At 36.0% G+C, this 14,669-nt stretch overlaps 2 protein-coding genes across 3 annotated transcripts in view; one reads left to right on the forward strand and one right to left on the reverse strand.

Annotated features, from left to right (window-relative positions):
- Positions 1-3,832: 3,832 nt before the first annotated feature.
- Positions 3,833-9,370, reverse strand: LOC112571835 (transmembrane protein 115-like). Its single transcript, XM_025251161.1, has 3 exons — positions 8,575-9,370; positions 7,382-7,555; positions 3,833-7,046 (listed from the first exon to the last, which is right to left on the reverse strand). The coding sequence occupies exons 1-3, from the start codon at positions 9,291-9,293 to the stop codon at positions 6,809-6,811; spliced, it is 1,131 nt and encodes a 376-aa protein (XP_025106946.1). The 5' UTR covers positions 9,294-9,370; the 3' UTR covers positions 3,833-6,808.
- Positions 9,371-9,382: 12 nt separating this feature from the next.
- Positions 9,383-14,669, forward strand: part of LOC112571831 (general transcription factor 3C polypeptide 1-like) — a 142,138-nt gene continuing 136,851 nt past the window's right edge. The window contains exons 1-9 of one of the 2 annotated variants that reach the window (XM_025251150.1): positions 9,383-9,484; positions 10,011-10,094; positions 10,715-10,923; positions 11,048-11,202; positions 12,333-12,452; positions 13,188-13,320; positions 13,545-13,712; positions 14,060-14,175; positions 14,479-14,612. In XM_025251150.1, coding sequence (XP_025106935.1) covers positions 10,016-10,094; positions 10,715-10,923; positions 11,048-11,202; positions 12,333-12,452; positions 13,188-13,320; positions 13,545-13,712; positions 14,060-14,175; positions 14,479-14,612 — 1,114 coding nt within the window. In that variant the 5' untranslated portion in view covers positions 9,383-9,484; positions 10,011-10,015. Of the gene's footprint in view, positions 9,530-10,010; positions 10,095-10,714; positions 10,924-11,047; positions 11,203-12,332; positions 12,453-13,187; positions 13,321-13,544; positions 13,713-14,059; positions 14,176-14,478; positions 14,613-14,669 lie in introns of both variants that reach the window. The other variant, XM_025251151.1, reaches the window with a different exon arrangement.

The raw sequence follows: 14,669 nt of genomic DNA on the forward strand, positions 1-14,669 counted from the left end.
TGCCTCCCTGGGGATCCATCTCCAGCAGTGTGTAGCACCCCCTGTCACACATGCTCAGCCTTGCAGCCTTCCATGCAAGGCATTGATCAGTGGCAATATAATGAAATATCATTTTTGGGGGTAAAATTCCTTTCTTCAGATAACATGACCACTGGTTTCCTCCTACCTTCTGTGGGTCTCTGCTTAGTTCCAGTTAAAAACTGGATAGATGAGGCAGGGTGTGGGGGGTGAGGTGGTCGAGTTTTTATGCTCTCTATTCACTGTTTGACCAATATCAGGAGTTGACAGCTGGAATTTTGGTAGCTAGTAGGGTGAACTCAAAATGTCATCTGATAAGTACTTGAAGAAAGGAATTTTACCATCAAAACTGGTAGTGGATAAAATCCAAGAAAACATTTGTTCCAGCGAAGATGATAAAGCCAACAGTTGTACATATATTGCAAAGTATATGTGACCCATAACATTTCATTTCATCAAATCTTTTATTACTTGTACAAAACGCTGATCCTACACTCTTAGATTTCTTACATTGATAAACTTATTGCCAGAAAAAAAAACAACAAAAGAGAGGGTAAACAACAGCTTTAAACAGTTTTCTCAAAAATATCTACAACAAGTGCTAAACTTTTTTCCCATACAAGGTAATTTTTATCATACACACTTTCTGAAGCATAAAAAAATAGCAAGAAACCAGCAACCCACTGTTCTTTACAGAACTGGCTTCCCCATGCAAACAAAGTATATACAACAAGTAACCCAATACTGTCTATGGAATCATTTGTGAATGCAGCACAGACATTTCAAAAAAGAACGAACAGATTTAGTACAAGCTATTACCTGATATTACCTATACCCTCCTTAGCGCCAACCAACTATTGAAAGGACCAAATCCAAGCGGGACACTGGAACCACAAACTTTGCTGAGACTGTGCAATGTATTTTTGTTTTGATTTTATGTAACTCACTCCAGCAACAGAAATAAGTTTTAGCATTTTGCAAAGGCCTAGAAATTTTATACATGAATGGTGGTGATGGGGCGCTTTAAAAACATTTGGTTTTCAAAATGGCATTACGCTGCTCCTAAGTTGACACCTCATGCTGACTGAACTAAATAGCCATGGATCAAAACTCTTGGTTTACCAACCTCACTGATTGTTGCGATAAATGATGCTAGCACTGAATGCGGCTACATCTGCTGGGTTTGCACCTAGTTCAGAGATTGGAAATCTATTCAGGTCATGATTTCTGAGAAAACGGTTACAAAAATGCTCATGATCGTTAAGATGACAGAAATGACTTTCACCATGTCTCCCTCTCTCCAACCCAGGGGGAACAAAAATGCTTACTCCAAATAACTGTTATCCATTGCACATGGAGCTAAAAGTTCGGCAAATAGGTGGACTGCACTAAAGTTACAAAATAAACTTATTGCTGTCCTTCAATACAAGTAAACTGTGGCAACATAATTTTTTTCAGAATGTATGCAGTGCAGTTTTGACTAAATGCAGGTAACTTTTTGTTTGTTTTTGCAGTGTTTGAAGCAGTTGTTCTTTTGACACTTCTGATAATTTAGTGATAAAATGTGCTGCATTGCATAACACTTTCCTGCAGTCAGCTTTCACATTCAACTTTTTCAACTACACAACTTATCGTTTGCATGTGAACATCTTACACCAACAAGCTTGGTGTCAAAACCATGCACAGTAGTGATAAGTGTCAACATTGTACCATGCCATAACAGGTATAAATATTTATCACATGATCACATAACCAGAAAACGAACAGTGCATTTAAGATATTTTGACTATCTTTTCTGAAAACTTTCTGAAGTCGGTGTTTAAAAGTATGTCAAGCACTGAAATTTTTTGTTTGTTGAAATATACTTGCTGCATCACAAACATCATAAAAATTATATACAAATTGTTAACATATCATTTGAGTCTTTTCCTCTCTGAAAATAAGTTCTTTGCATTATGATGTTGGGTGCTGCTTTTTTCAACTTTCAAGCATTATATATACTGATGTTGACACGATAAACAATGGTACTTTTAGATTCTAGGGACTCAGAGCCACATTAAAATTTTATTGTTCAGTCTTTGTAGTGATTGTCATTTGGAGTTTCTTCCTTTTTGAAAGGAGTTGGGGAAGCTTGAGGAACAAGATTAGTTCATGTGATCTGAGATGATCCCTTAAAAACATCCTTTATCTGACCCTGGTTGCAATATTGTTGCCTCTGCCACTTACAATCTGCCATGCATTGAAAAAATCAGTACGGGTAGTTAAGCTTTTGTCAGCAAACACACATCCTAAATCTTTACATCAGTTCTCATAGTTTTTCATATTATTGGTGGAAATAGGATTGATTTGATGAAAGGACAAGATAATTTCAACATCAGAGGATGGGGGGAGACATGCTTTGTAGACTAGACAGGCTTTTTCCAGTGGAATAAAGCTGACAAGAAGTATGTGAAAGCATGTATGAGACATGCTAATGCAATATATCCAAGGCAAAACTAAAACAGCATGGTCACTTGCAGTTGATCAACTGGTCATGAGGAAAAGGGATCGAATAGGACTGCTACATGTTGCAGGCAAGTCTATTCAGATGCAACTAAATAAAATGAAGGTTTTCCCTAAATTGTGATAACTGCCTAGGAGATTCACAGATGAAAACATAAAAATCATGCATGGGAAAGATTACATCAGATGGAAACTTAGAAAGCAATGACTTTCAACATACAGTCTGCATAGCCAAATGTTTTCATAAATCAAAATAAAAGCAATAGTTTGAGCTGATGTTTTGTGACCCATGCATTTGTTTTCTGAGTGTGCATGTCTAAATAAACTGCATCAAGAAAAGTGTGGAATTAAAAAAAAAAATAATCAAGACACCCAAAATATTTGTGACCAAACAGATGCTTCATAACTGCATACAACAGATTTTCAGAGAAAAGTGATAATTGACCTGAATGATGCTTGGTGATGCTTGACTTGAAAAAAGTACTAAAGATTTCAAGATTGAAAAGGATTCAGAATTCCTGTGCACAGTTTTTCAAAGCATGGCTAGTGTAAAACTACATGATGGAACTCGACTGCAATTACAGTCATAATGCAACCTTTAGTCACTAAGCAGGGATATATATCTCAAAGTTCTCTAAGCTGATGCAAGAGCAGTCACAATTATGTGGTAAATTTCCTAGGTCCAGTGAGCTACCCCAATCATCATAGGTTGCTGGCAATCGCTTCCTAAGCTGTAATTTTACATAAAATACCAGTGGCGTAGGAAGATGTTCGGCGTTGGGGGGGCAAACTCCCTGCTGACAGTGAACGGCGTTCGCACTCGCACGGTGATGACCGTCTCCTCTCTACGTTCCCCTACCTTTCTTCTGTTCTTTGCTCTTTGTGAGGAATTACGTCTCAAATATTGGGGGGGCAAAAGGATATTCCTGCCCCCCCTGTATTTTCCTTGGGGGGGGGCGGCTGCCCCCCTGGTTCCTACGCCACTGAATACTTGACCATCAATACTAGTCACCATGTCTGAATCTATGGTCTACATCAAAGTACATATTATATGTTTAAATAGTAACAACAATAAGCTTTCTGAGATGATAATTCAACATCATAAGCAAATAGATCCAATATGTTTTAGCTGTACAAATTCTTGTCATAAAACTTGGATTACAACTCCATTGTGTCTTATCGGTCTTTTATATCCTACATAAGATGTGATATCCAGTATCTTTATATACATTTTTACAATATATATATACACCTCTGTCAAAACATTCTTTAGGTGAACATAAACCAAGCGAGCTAAGAAAAGTCAACAACAGACAATCTTTAAACCATTTACTGAAATCAGTTAAAGAATTTAAGCTGAAACAAAATGACAGTGGAATGCGGATAAAATACGCTATGTATCAGAAGGCTCATATACCTCCGACATAATGTCATCTTGAAACAGAAGTAGTTCCTGAGCAGTCTTACAGATACATAATAGAAAAGAGTGCACAAACTGGCACCCACATACATTACATTTTTGCCAATGAAATATTTTTTCCTCTTACAAATTGTAACTTTAAGTATATTGTAGAAAAATGGGGCTTTCTTTTTCAGTTTTGGACATCAGGTCTCAAGGGTGAAATCCAATTATATTTCAGTTAATTACTTTTGATAACTTATGATAATTTCATACATTCATAGTTTTGCCTCCTTTTTGCATCTTGTGTTCTCCTGTACATCATCAAACTAAATTGTTAACTTTCCCTAAGCAAACATCTTCATAACTACAGTTCAGTAACATCAATTTGTCCATATTGAATGAGTTAAGCTCTGTTTTTTGTTTGTTTTTTTCAAATAGTAAATATGAAAGCAAAACTATTGCTTCATTTACTCCACAGCCTGCTGCTGGTAGTGTTTCCAATTCTACAGTAGTATTATTACTTAATCAAGCTTGACATAAACAACTGGCCCAAAAATGTTTCTGCGTATTTGCATTTATTTTTTAGAAACACTGTTAGAGGGAGATGAGAGTAAGTAGTAGCTACATTTAAAGCTTTAAATGTCTAAAAACTTTTGAACTATCAGCCTATCTACATCAGTAATCTAGGGTTGTTAATGCTATTATAACAGAAATTTGTTACCTGTTCATTCTTCTTTAAGCTGTCCATGTGCCAGATGTGAGTGGGCGACTGGTTTTGCCAATGGTACAAAAAATGTGCAATGAAAACGGTTTCTTTCTTATGAAAATAATGGCTATAGTATTCCTTAAGGAGCACTTTGGCCAGCTCTAAATGAATAAATTCCAGCATCTATTAAATGCTCTTCACCAGTTGTCCAGAAGTATATCTTAGGCAAAGATGGACTAGTTTACATTTGCACCATCTTTTCCTATATAAAAGATGCCATGGAGATTTGAATGCATGGGAAAGCAAGAAATAAAAAATGCAGAAGGCCAATGATGTGGGCACATTGGGGTAAAGGTACCAGAAAGGTTATCTTAATAATCAGTTAAAAATTATCACTCAGAAGCAGCAGCAGTATCCATGATAATATAGTTTGCTCTTTATTAATGTTACAAACAGGCAAACAAAGCCCCAGCCAAATAAGTGAAAAGCAAAATCAAATAGGGAAGGGAAGCCGATCGATCCTTACCTTAACTGAAATCAACCTTTCATTACCTCGTATGCACCTCAACTATACTCCTTTTGTGTTTTTCTCTCTTTCAAACACAATTTTTCTATTTCACAGATGTCTGTAAGTTGATTGTGATGCTCTTGCAAATTTGAGAATAACCATCTATACATGATTAATATGAAATGACCTATAAGCATTCAACAGAGCATGCAAGATTGAAATGATTTAAAAGAAAAAAATCTGCAGTTAAAAAATTGAATTGTCCAACCGAAGTCTTACACACATACACACAGAGTACATTAAGATCAAGGGAACATACATCTCCTTAAGGGGAATTACCTCATGCAAAAAAGAAACTCTGACAAGGACTTCACCTTGATAAAAAAAATTAGACTGAAGAACCTGGACAAAAGCAAACACTCATTTATGGCAAATGATTTTTCTCTCAGCACAAATGCCATAATTATCTTCAGGATGGTGCCTTACTATCTGTTCAGGATTGTAGGGACTTCTTGCTTGTTGATTCTCCTGTCCCTTACAATGAAAACTACAAGAATGATTCAGCACTAAACAATAAGGTATGTAAGATAAAGTGAAATCAAATGAAAAAAAAAAAAAAAGCAAACAGACAAGGGTGGGGAAAGAAATGGAGGGTAGGCGGCAACATTTTAAAAAAAATGAGAGGAACAAATCTTAAGATAATGAAAAAAGACCACACTATATAACACATAATCTTCACACACTCAAAACCCCAAAATCTGCCCTAAAGCAACAAGAATATTAATTAAAGCAAGAGAAAATGAATGGTACAGGTAGTTTACATTGGTGCAAAAGAATAAAATCACACCTAAAATGAATAAATAAATCACAGCTGCTCAAGAATGGAGTGACATTTAGTGAGTAAACTACTCTATTTTTCTCTGTTTACAAAGAAGCTTAACTATGGGCTAGAATGAAATATGACTCTATATATTTTCTTCAGGGAAACAAGGTATTTCTCTTGGCTGTCTTTTCCGATCTGCAAGTGAAACAGGTGAACATACTGCATTACACTAAACCATTCTTGATGTGGGCAAATAGAGTTTTGTCTAAGAGATCTTCCAGCAACACCTATTACAATAATTCGGCAAAGCAATTTCCTCTTGAGTTTATTTTATCCTTGTTCCGCTTTATTATGGTCAACTTAGATGATTCAGCACACAGAAAATGGAATGACAAAACTGATAAGACAATCCCAGGGAAAACTTTCCCCAATTTAGAATGCTTATTTTAAAATCATGCTTTAAAGGGTGATGATAAATTTCAAAACATCTGAAATCTTAAAAAAGTATTTTGTAATCATTATTCATACAGATAAAACTGATATTTCAGTACAATATTTAGAAATTCAAATGTCCCTAGCTTCTGAAGAACTGAAAGTTATGAGAACACCAAGCTCATCAAGCATCACCCTTCCAAAACAGCAGAAAAATAAATGATCTATTTTCTCAGACAAGTTCACTCCCACCTATGGTTCTCTCTACATTCAACCCACAGCATTGTACTTGCAGAGTAACAGATATTGGGGGAGAGGGGGGAGAACCAACAAAAACAAATTGATGCCTGTGTGAAGATAATGATCACAGAAAAGTTTTATGCACAGGAATATATAGCAAATAATTGGCTGCTTGCTCTATGTTCCATCTGTTGATCCCCCTGTAGTCTTTTCCTTAGAGTCTGAAACTAAAAGCTTGGAAGGAAGAGCTGCCTGCGATGCATGTGGCAGCACCAAGGGACTGGAGCTGGCAGACCCTTGAGTGTCAGAACCTGGGGTAGTGGTAGGAGATGACATGTCATCATCTATTGATGGCCAGGCTGGTGGACTGTCTGACTTTGTAAGGCGGTCATTCAGTGCTTTAAGAGCTAATTGCCTGCAGAATGCAAATATATATTAAAAATGAAACAGCAAGTGCATATATATTCAAACACCAAACATTTTTCAAACCCCCACAAAAAAATTGAAAGAAATACTAATGCAAAAGCTGCTAATACAAATGGCTTTCTCAATTACTCTCCTTCTTTGCCTAGATGCTGCAAGCTCAAACACGTGTTCAAGACAAGATCACAAACATTTTAGAATTTTTAGATGGAAAAGGGGTAAATTATTAATTATATTAAAAATGGTATCTTAAAAAAGGCAAAGGGTAAAAAAAAAAAAAAGACATCTTAAAAATATACTTAATCAGTATGTGAAGTGAACACTCACTTTCTACGCTCTGCATCATGTGGTTCTGTGCCAGGGAGAGTAACTGTGATAGTGGTTGGGGAGCTGACATCATAGCGACGTTGAGGTTTCTTGCAAATTTTTATTTTCACCAGGGCACTGAATACTGAGTTGGCTAATGCTGCAACCAATGGCTGTATCTGACTTGGAAAAAAGCTGTGAAGAAACAAAAAGAAAAACAATCTAAATGTACATGTGTCTATAATATACATCACAAGGAAGAAAAAAAAATGAGAAAAATCCTAAACTGTTTAGCCTAGTAATGAAGATAATAACATATTAGTAAGTGGTTTGAAATTGAATTGGAATGCCTAAGAAAACTCAATTATAATTGTCTTGATGATGGTCACTACTTACTTGACAAGAACTAATCACACACACCTACACTGGCAGATGTCACTACTTGTGCTATTATATGTACTCCCAAAAAATGACCCCACCTGGTAAGACTGGACCAGAATGTTCTAATGACTTAAACATGACAATGAAGTTCTAATGACTTATAAAAATTTAACCCATGTTACCCATTATGGTTCTCACCACCTAGTGTGGCTATAAAGGCTTTCTTGCAGATATAGCAAAAGCAATGCCATAAGAACAGTCATGTAATACTGTGAGTACTATGACCAAACAGGTCAACAAAACTTAAAATCTTAAATAAAGAATAAATTAAATAATACAAATTTTTTAGGTCATTTATCCAGCATAGAAACAGAAGCCTAGCACAGTACTAACTCATAAAGCAGTAAGACATAAGACTAAAGATTTTGTATAAAGAGAACAGCAAAAGGTGAAATAGCTTGCAGTAAACACATGATTAAAATGGTAAATAAACTGATTACAGAGTCATTTCAGAGTTTAAAACATAACATTATATATGCATTATTCCTTTAAAACACATTTTCCTATAAAAATTAGAATAATCAAGCTGAATGTATATGTAAATGGACATGGAAAATAGAGGTGTGATTTGTAGTATATTTTTCCAATTTATTTTCATATAATATTTTTATTTCTAAACATGCATATTTTTGTTAGTATGGTTCTTAATTTTACTAAAATTATAAGGTTTACGTACGGTAATTTATATTCAATTTTATTGGTCCAAATTCAAGCTTACCAAAATTATACCAATTATTTCATTATCCATGATATATATATATACAAACACTAACCTTGCAAAACTGAAGTTTTCTGCCATGTCACCTCGATGTCCATTACTGTGTTTCTGGTAGAATCGCAGATATATCCAACTGACAATGATGCCCCAGCCAAACATGATGGGATAGGGGCCAGGCAGTACATGAACCAATCGAAGAATGATAGTTATCAGCAGAAGTGTCAGAGGGATGTGCGTATTTCTCAGTTTGCCTAATGGGAGTGTGGTAATGCAGTGGTCTGGCATTACCTGCTTTACAGCCACACAAAAGCCTGCGATATAACCCGCCAGACCATGGATGTGAACATCAAAAAGGAAATCTTCGTTCAACGTAACCAGGTAAACGCCAAGATAAACAACAGCGGTCATAAAACCAACTCCGAGGTTTACCACGATGAAAAATAGCACCATATCAGGTGCTCCCCACATTGGCATGAGAAGTCTTTCGCATAAGATGACGACGGCTATGTCTGCAATTACATGCCAAAAATGAAGTTCTACAAACCAGTAGGTGAAAAAACTGTAAACACGACTGTTTGGGGGTATAACGTAGCCTGGTGTAACGGTGATGTGAGGAATGGTTGACTGCATGAAGCCTTCGCTAATGAACGACAACAAATACCAAAGTGTAATCACTGATGCTATGACCTTTACAACGATGCCGCTATGACCAAGAGCAGCAGAAATTTGCTCTTTCACAAAACGCATCTTGTTTTGCGTTATGGAAGCCGCCATTTTGGTTGACGAGTCAACGTGACGTCACTTTTCCTCAAAGTGCTTCAGTCTGCATAAAGCCTCATTCTTATTTTCTTTTTACTAATATGTGGAGTACATTCCCCTTACGCCGTGCATGTTTACACGAATGAGTATAGATGAATGTTTACAATAAATTTTTAAAATTTCGTGTAACTGGTTAAACGTTGCTGGTACGTATGTGCATTACAAGCGGCGCTGAAATTATTTGGCTGCTGGTAATTGTGATGCAATATTTTGGTATGCTTTTGGAAAAGCAAAAAATAATTTAAATGCTTTGTACTATATTTAGTATTAGTTGAGAACTCTCAGCTTTGATTTGCCTTTCACAAGTGTGTATGGTTACTTTTTCCTAACTTTGGTAGCAACAGTAAGCCGCTGCTGAGATATATCAATATCATAAAATGATTATGACTTATCCGAGGAACTAAACACACACACACACCTTCTTTCTCTCTCACTCAGGCCTTACATTCTGGGGTAGTTAACAACTCACTAGTAGCTTCGCTCGGTTCGCTACGTGCTATGCAAAACGCCACTAGACCAGTAGAGAATATACTTTGTTCAAGTAAAGTTTATTGAAAAATATTTTCTTCCTGTAGATTATAATTTTAAACAATTATTATTACTAGATTTGTAAGGCTACTTCATGGTGACAGAAAATATTACAACTGGATATTTTTGGGCTTGTGTAATCAGACAAGATGAATGTGGAGAGGAACCCATCCAGCCTCAACTATGTGGAAATGCTGGTTGAAGAAATTGCTTTGGAAGGATTAGATGGTAAGTAGGTTTTCTGCCATTAAAAAAAAAAAGTATCCAATGTTTGCGCTTATTTTTGAAAATAAATTTTAAACTCTTTGTAATTGTTGCTTAGATATTCTTCATTAACCTCTAAGTAAATACAGGTGGTCCTCGGGTTACGTCAACCCCAAGTTATGATGTTTCGTGGTTATGACACATCTCCCATTTACTGTATGAAGCCTTGTTTCAACTTAAGTGGTTTTGTGTCGAAATGCGAACTTTGTGTTTTTTTTTAATTACTGTTTATTATTCCTGTTTCATTTCATTATTAAACATATTTTATGTGTTTTTTGATAATTACTGTGTTAGGATAGGATTTACATACAGTATGTTCCGACTTACAATAAAAATTGGTTTACGACGCGATGTATAAATGGAACAATGCAGTAAGTCGAGGACCGCTTGTATGTCTTTTTTTAAACTATAAAAATAACAACTGTCAAGAGTTAAATAGTAATCAGAAGCAGGATTCTGAGTTGATTTTAGAGAGGCTTTATTTTTTAATAAAGTGAAACATGCCATTCAGAAGAGAAATGATAATGAATAGGAGAAAAGACAAGTATATTTTTCTTTATATTTTTTTTTTTTGCATCTCAAAGGTATTACTCTTCCCACACTCTGGCTGAGGCTGGAGGATCGAAAGGACTTTCCTCTGGCATTGGATGATAAGTCTAAAGCCTTTTTATGGCAAGCTGTGGTCAGCAAAGAAGGATTTACATTTTACAAGCTCAAGGAACCTCGCCCAGACCTTGAAAAGTTTGATCGATTTGCCTACCTCTGTCCATCAGAAGGCACCTACACAGAGCCTGTAAGTCGCTTTTTGTGCTTTATGCCTGGCATAAAAATGTGTAGGATTGTGTGTGTGGGAGTATGAAAGAGCGATATACGTGTATAACAGTTTGCTTTTCATTGTTATTGACTGTTACTGTCAGAAAATACTGCAAGAAGACATCTACCCAGTTGAGATCATCAACAAGGATGGAGTGGTTGGAAGTTGTTCAACATATAAAACACGCACTGACATCACGTCTTTAATCAGAGGGAAAGATGGGTCTGCTTCCTGTTCTTACACAGAAGCAATGGAAAGGTGTGTAGACACATGTACTGTATTTTAACTAAACTCTTATATTTCCTGTGAATGGATGATTAAAGAAAAATTGCAGAAATACAAAACTTAGGCAAGCACTAACAAAGAACTGCAATACCTCATCAGTAGACTGACAGATAGTTCTTATGCATATGGAATGAAGACCAACACTGAAAAGAGCAAAGTTATGATTAGTGGTAGTGGTAAAGCAGAGATCTTTATGAAAGGGGTGCAGCTCAAAGAGGTAAGCAGCTTGAAGTGTTTGGGAGCCACCCTCTTTGAGAATAGAATAGCAGCTCCACACCAGATATCTGCATCAGGATCACAACAGCAACAGTGAGAATGGCTAGACTAGATAGCCAAAAGATAAGGCTCACTACCTAGTACAATCTGTACAAATCCTTGGTAGTACCGATCATGCTCTACAGATGTGACACATGGAATCTGTTTGCCAAGACGGAAAGGAGAATCCAGAAATTAGAACAAGTGCCTGAGGAGGCTGCTCTGGATCTTATAATACAAAGAACATAGAACCAACAGCTTTATGCGAAATAAGATCGCCACACTTGTAGGACACCAGGAACCTCAACTTTCGAAGGTCAGCGGGACATAAGATGGTCTTCTTTGGCTGTGTGACCTGGCAGGACACCTTGTCGAAGACTATCCTCCAAGGCATCTTGGAGGGTAGTCAACAATGCAGTGGCCAAAGAACTAGCTTTTAAACGTCAAAGACTGGACTGGTCGACTTGTACAGGATGTGCCCTCTATCTAGGCAAGAGTGGCAGGTCTTGTCAGCTGATGCATCTATCCATGTTCTCCCCCCACAAAGACAGATGCTAGTCAAGTGATGACTGACTGACTGCAGGTTTATGAGCTAAAGGTTAAGAGTGATATTCACTGTTGTTTGGTTGATAAACAGAAAAAAAAGTAAAACTGTAACCAGATTTTAAGTTTTCATTGATTTGAGATATGTAAAAGACATAGCTGACATTAAGTTTTAAGATTCTGAACTCATAAAGAGTTATTGTGACATAATTTTTGCTAATTCTTTTTGTGTGTGAAAGGGAAAAAAAAACCTGTTTACGAAATAATTGGAATTATGTGCTTGTGTGCATGCATGTACATATCAGATGGGGTCAGACGCTGGTAATTGTTGCCAGCCAAACTCAGCGAAGTTTTGCTTTGACTGGAGGGGTAGTCAAACCAAAAGGTTCACCACTCTTGTACTGTTTTCTGGAAAGAATTGGAAGGTGAGAAGAATGTTTGTATGTCTTGTATGTTTTTATTTGTTACCTTTCAGGCATGAGTTTAATGACTTTAACGCTTAATGACATTTTTTTAAATAATAGTTGAAAAGTATTGTAAGTTCTTGTATTTTAAGTTTCTATTTATATCATAGATTATTTCAGCATAACCATAATTTTGTCCTCTTCTGTCATATTTCATTAACTCTAAACCAATCTTGGTATTGACATAGCTACCCTGCTGTGCATGAAATCTGAACATTTTTTTAAAATCATAAGTGATATAACAGAGGTAGAAAAGCAAAATTGGGTGATAGACTGAAAGATGTAGAAATCAATCTTTCCTACATGAATCCCTTTGACCAATTTTTGCAAATCAAAGATATTAGCTGTGTCAATGGATTTTCTAAAAATATTTCTTAACTGAGCAATTTTTTTCTCCTTTGGTATTCATTGATTTTATATCAGTCTTTCTATCTTACTCTTTGTCTTAATTTGCCAAGAGAGGTTGTTCAGTTCAGAAAGTGAAACAGAAGGTTTTTAAAGACAGATCTCATGATAAATCAATAGTTTTTAATCAAATTTATTGATTTAGAGAGACGTAAAACATACTCCTACACTTACCAAAGTCAAGTCAAGCAGACATAAGGACACATATACCAAATGTGTTTGATATTTTGAATGATTGTTCATAGAATACATTGCTTGCACATTCTACAGATGAATTCTTTGCTGTTTCAGAGCTCGATACAATGGTGTGACATCCATTGGCTCCCCACAACTTAGCTTCAAAGCTTTCTCTAAAGCTGGAGGGAACAAAGGTGTTTTCAGCCTTGTAAAAACTTTAATGAAAGAGAATTATGTTCTGAAGCAGGTTTGTTGTGACTGGTATTTATTTTTTTACAGGCATACCTTCTCTTAATTATAACAGAACCTATTGGATGCAAAAAAATGACCTGTGCATTAGAGCTGTGGTAGAGTTCTTTGCATTGTGAGTTGCTTTAATGAAGATTTCAGTCAGAATGCATGGTTAAGGACTCAACGAAGAGTGCTGTTCGTGTTTTGTTGTGATGTTTTGTTTGAATTCATTTTTTACAGACTTTGGTTAGGAGGGAAAGTTACCCAGTCAGCTCTAATCTGGTTCACTTGAAACGCTTCTTTCGCACTATCAGTAGTCAGATGGTGGAATCAGGCCAAAAGCTGTGTGAATACCTCCAGTCAAAGTCTCAGCCTTATGAGCTCACCTCAGTAGTCAAGAAACATCTGGTGAGTGCTGGTAGTAATTTGCTGTAAACAGTTATGGAAACTATAGGTTTATTTGTAGGTGGTATTTTTATATTTTATGCACTTAATGTTAGTTGAGAAAGGTACTCTTTTGGGTCCATTTTGTGTCTGAAGTATGTTTTTATATTTTAGTAGAGCTTTCTGATGTTTTTCTAGCAAAAGTTTCAAAGGCTTAAAATATCTAGGAGCTAGAAGCTATGGCAAGTCTTTGTCATTTGTGCCAGTAGAAAAAAATGGAAAGCTTCAGGCTCATTCCATTTATAATTGTTTTCTTTGCTATAACAGCATGGATGATTCACCCAAACTTTTAATGCATGAATAATGTGTAGGGAGTGACTGAAAAGCAACTAGCCAGTGTTGTGAGGGTCAATGAGCGGCTGGTAATAGAGAAAGTACCAGCTTCCTTACTCTTTTCTGATGGAGAAGATGGTGATAGCTCGTCAATGTAAGTTCATGTATTAACTTGTTACGCAGTTCAGTTTTGTTATGGTATTTTTTTCTCATTTTTATTTTTGCTTATTTTTTTCCTACCTAAGTTGTCTAGTGAAAATGTAAGTACATAGAAAAAATGTTTTGGTTTCGAGCAGAAGCTTCACTTTAGATATGGTTCATAGTGTGTCTTAACATGTGTACTTGATACAAGAAAGAGTAAGAGCTGTGTGTAAATACTTTTAAAGATATGTGTACTCTTTTTATAATGGATATTTGTATAATTCCTCTTATTTTAATAAAAACAAAAAAACAACAGCATTGAAGGTCCTGAGATGGTGAACGTAGTAAAACTGGTCAAAGGTGAAACTCATTTTGGAGATGATGAAGATGGTGATGACAGAAGTGATGAAGAAGATTACGGAGGCACCGAAAATATGCAGAAAAAGTCAGGTACATTGCACGGGGAGTTTTGATAAACTATATTACATTCTGGGACTACATTTTTAC

Source organism: Pomacea canaliculata, linkage group LG9 (assembly GCF_003073045.1).
Source record: "Pomacea canaliculata isolate SZHN2017 linkage group LG9, ASM307304v1, whole genome shotgun sequence".
Classification (NCBI taxonomy): domain Eukaryota; kingdom Metazoa; phylum Mollusca; class Gastropoda; order Architaenioglossa; family Ampullariidae; genus Pomacea; species Pomacea canaliculata.